The following is a 1,073-nucleotide window of genomic DNA, read 5'->3' on the forward strand; positions in this document are numbered from 1 at the left end:
CTTCCTGTGCAGATGGCCAGCAGTCTGATCTCGTCAGCCTACAGGCACCGGTCCCTTCGGGGCAAAGGGATGTCGCCCACGGTGTGGGCACTTCCCTTGCGCGTCAGGGTTCCCCTGCGCGCCCTCTTGCACGTTCACGCGTAGTTACTCACCAACGCTCTCCTGCTCGTCAACGCTCTCCTGCTCGTCAGCGCTCTCCTGATCGCCAGCGCTCTCCTGCTCGCCAGCGCTCTTCGGATGATCAATGCCCTACTGCTCGCCAGCGCTCTCCTAAGGGTAAAGAACATCCTCCTGTTCCTGCTGCGCGCCCAGCGCGCCAACGGTCTCCTGAGCGCACTAGATCTCCTGCTCGTCAACGCTCACCTGCGCTTCCAGTGCCTGACACGCGCCCTGTGTCCCCACGCTCGCCCACTCTCAATAGAACTCCGGTTCAGGACTTGGACAAGGACTTAACTTCTCCTCGCCCTTGCGATCCTGTTCGTCACCGCAGGACAACTCCTCGCCCTTGCGATCCTGTTCGTCACCGCGATCCTGCTCATCAGCTTTCTCCTGCGCAGTAACGCGCTCGGTCTCCTGCGCGTACATCTAGAGTTCCTGCACGCCCACGCGCCCATGCGCCTCCTCTTCCTGAGCCCACTCGCGAGCGTTCGCCTTTGCGCGTCGTGCCGACAGTTCTTGTGTAGCCTTCTACGCACCATCTCCCTACTCGCCAGCGTTCTCCAGCGCGACAGCGATCTCCGACGCGTCAAAGTTCTCGTTCTCGTCAGCGATCTCTTGCGTGTCAACGATCTCACGCGTGTCAGCGTTCTCCAGACCCTCCGCGTGATCCATCGCCTGCACGCAAGCGCTCTCCTACGCGTCAGTGCCCAGCAGATCCAGAGAAACATAAGTCCCCTGCGATCAACTCGCCCACGCGCGGGCGCTCGCCCGCGCGTTCTACGCGCTCTCCCGCGCGTTCTACGCGCTCGCCAATGCGCCACCACGCGCAAACGCGCCATCGCTCGCCTGCGCTCCAGCGTTCGCCAACGCGCCATCGATCGCCGACTCGCCATCGATCGCCGACTCGCCATCGC

The 1,073-nt window shown here is 63.0% G+C and overlaps 1 protein-coding gene across 1 annotated transcript in view; it reads left to right on the forward strand.

Moving 5' to 3' along the window:
* LOC137654141 (serine/arginine repetitive matrix protein 1-like) overlaps positions 1-560 on the forward strand; it is a 1,476-nt gene extending 916 nt beyond the window's left edge. The window contains exon 2 of the mRNA XM_068387783.1: positions 68-560. Coding sequence (XP_068243884.1) covers positions 68-560 — 493 coding nt within the window. The remainder of the gene's footprint in view (positions 1-67) is intronic.
* Positions 561-1,073: the final 513 nt, after the last annotated feature.

Source organism: Palaemon carinicauda, chromosome 15, assembly GCF_036898095.1.
Source record: "Palaemon carinicauda isolate YSFRI2023 chromosome 15, ASM3689809v2, whole genome shotgun sequence".
Classification (NCBI taxonomy): domain Eukaryota; kingdom Metazoa; phylum Arthropoda; class Malacostraca; order Decapoda; family Palaemonidae; genus Palaemon; species Palaemon carinicauda.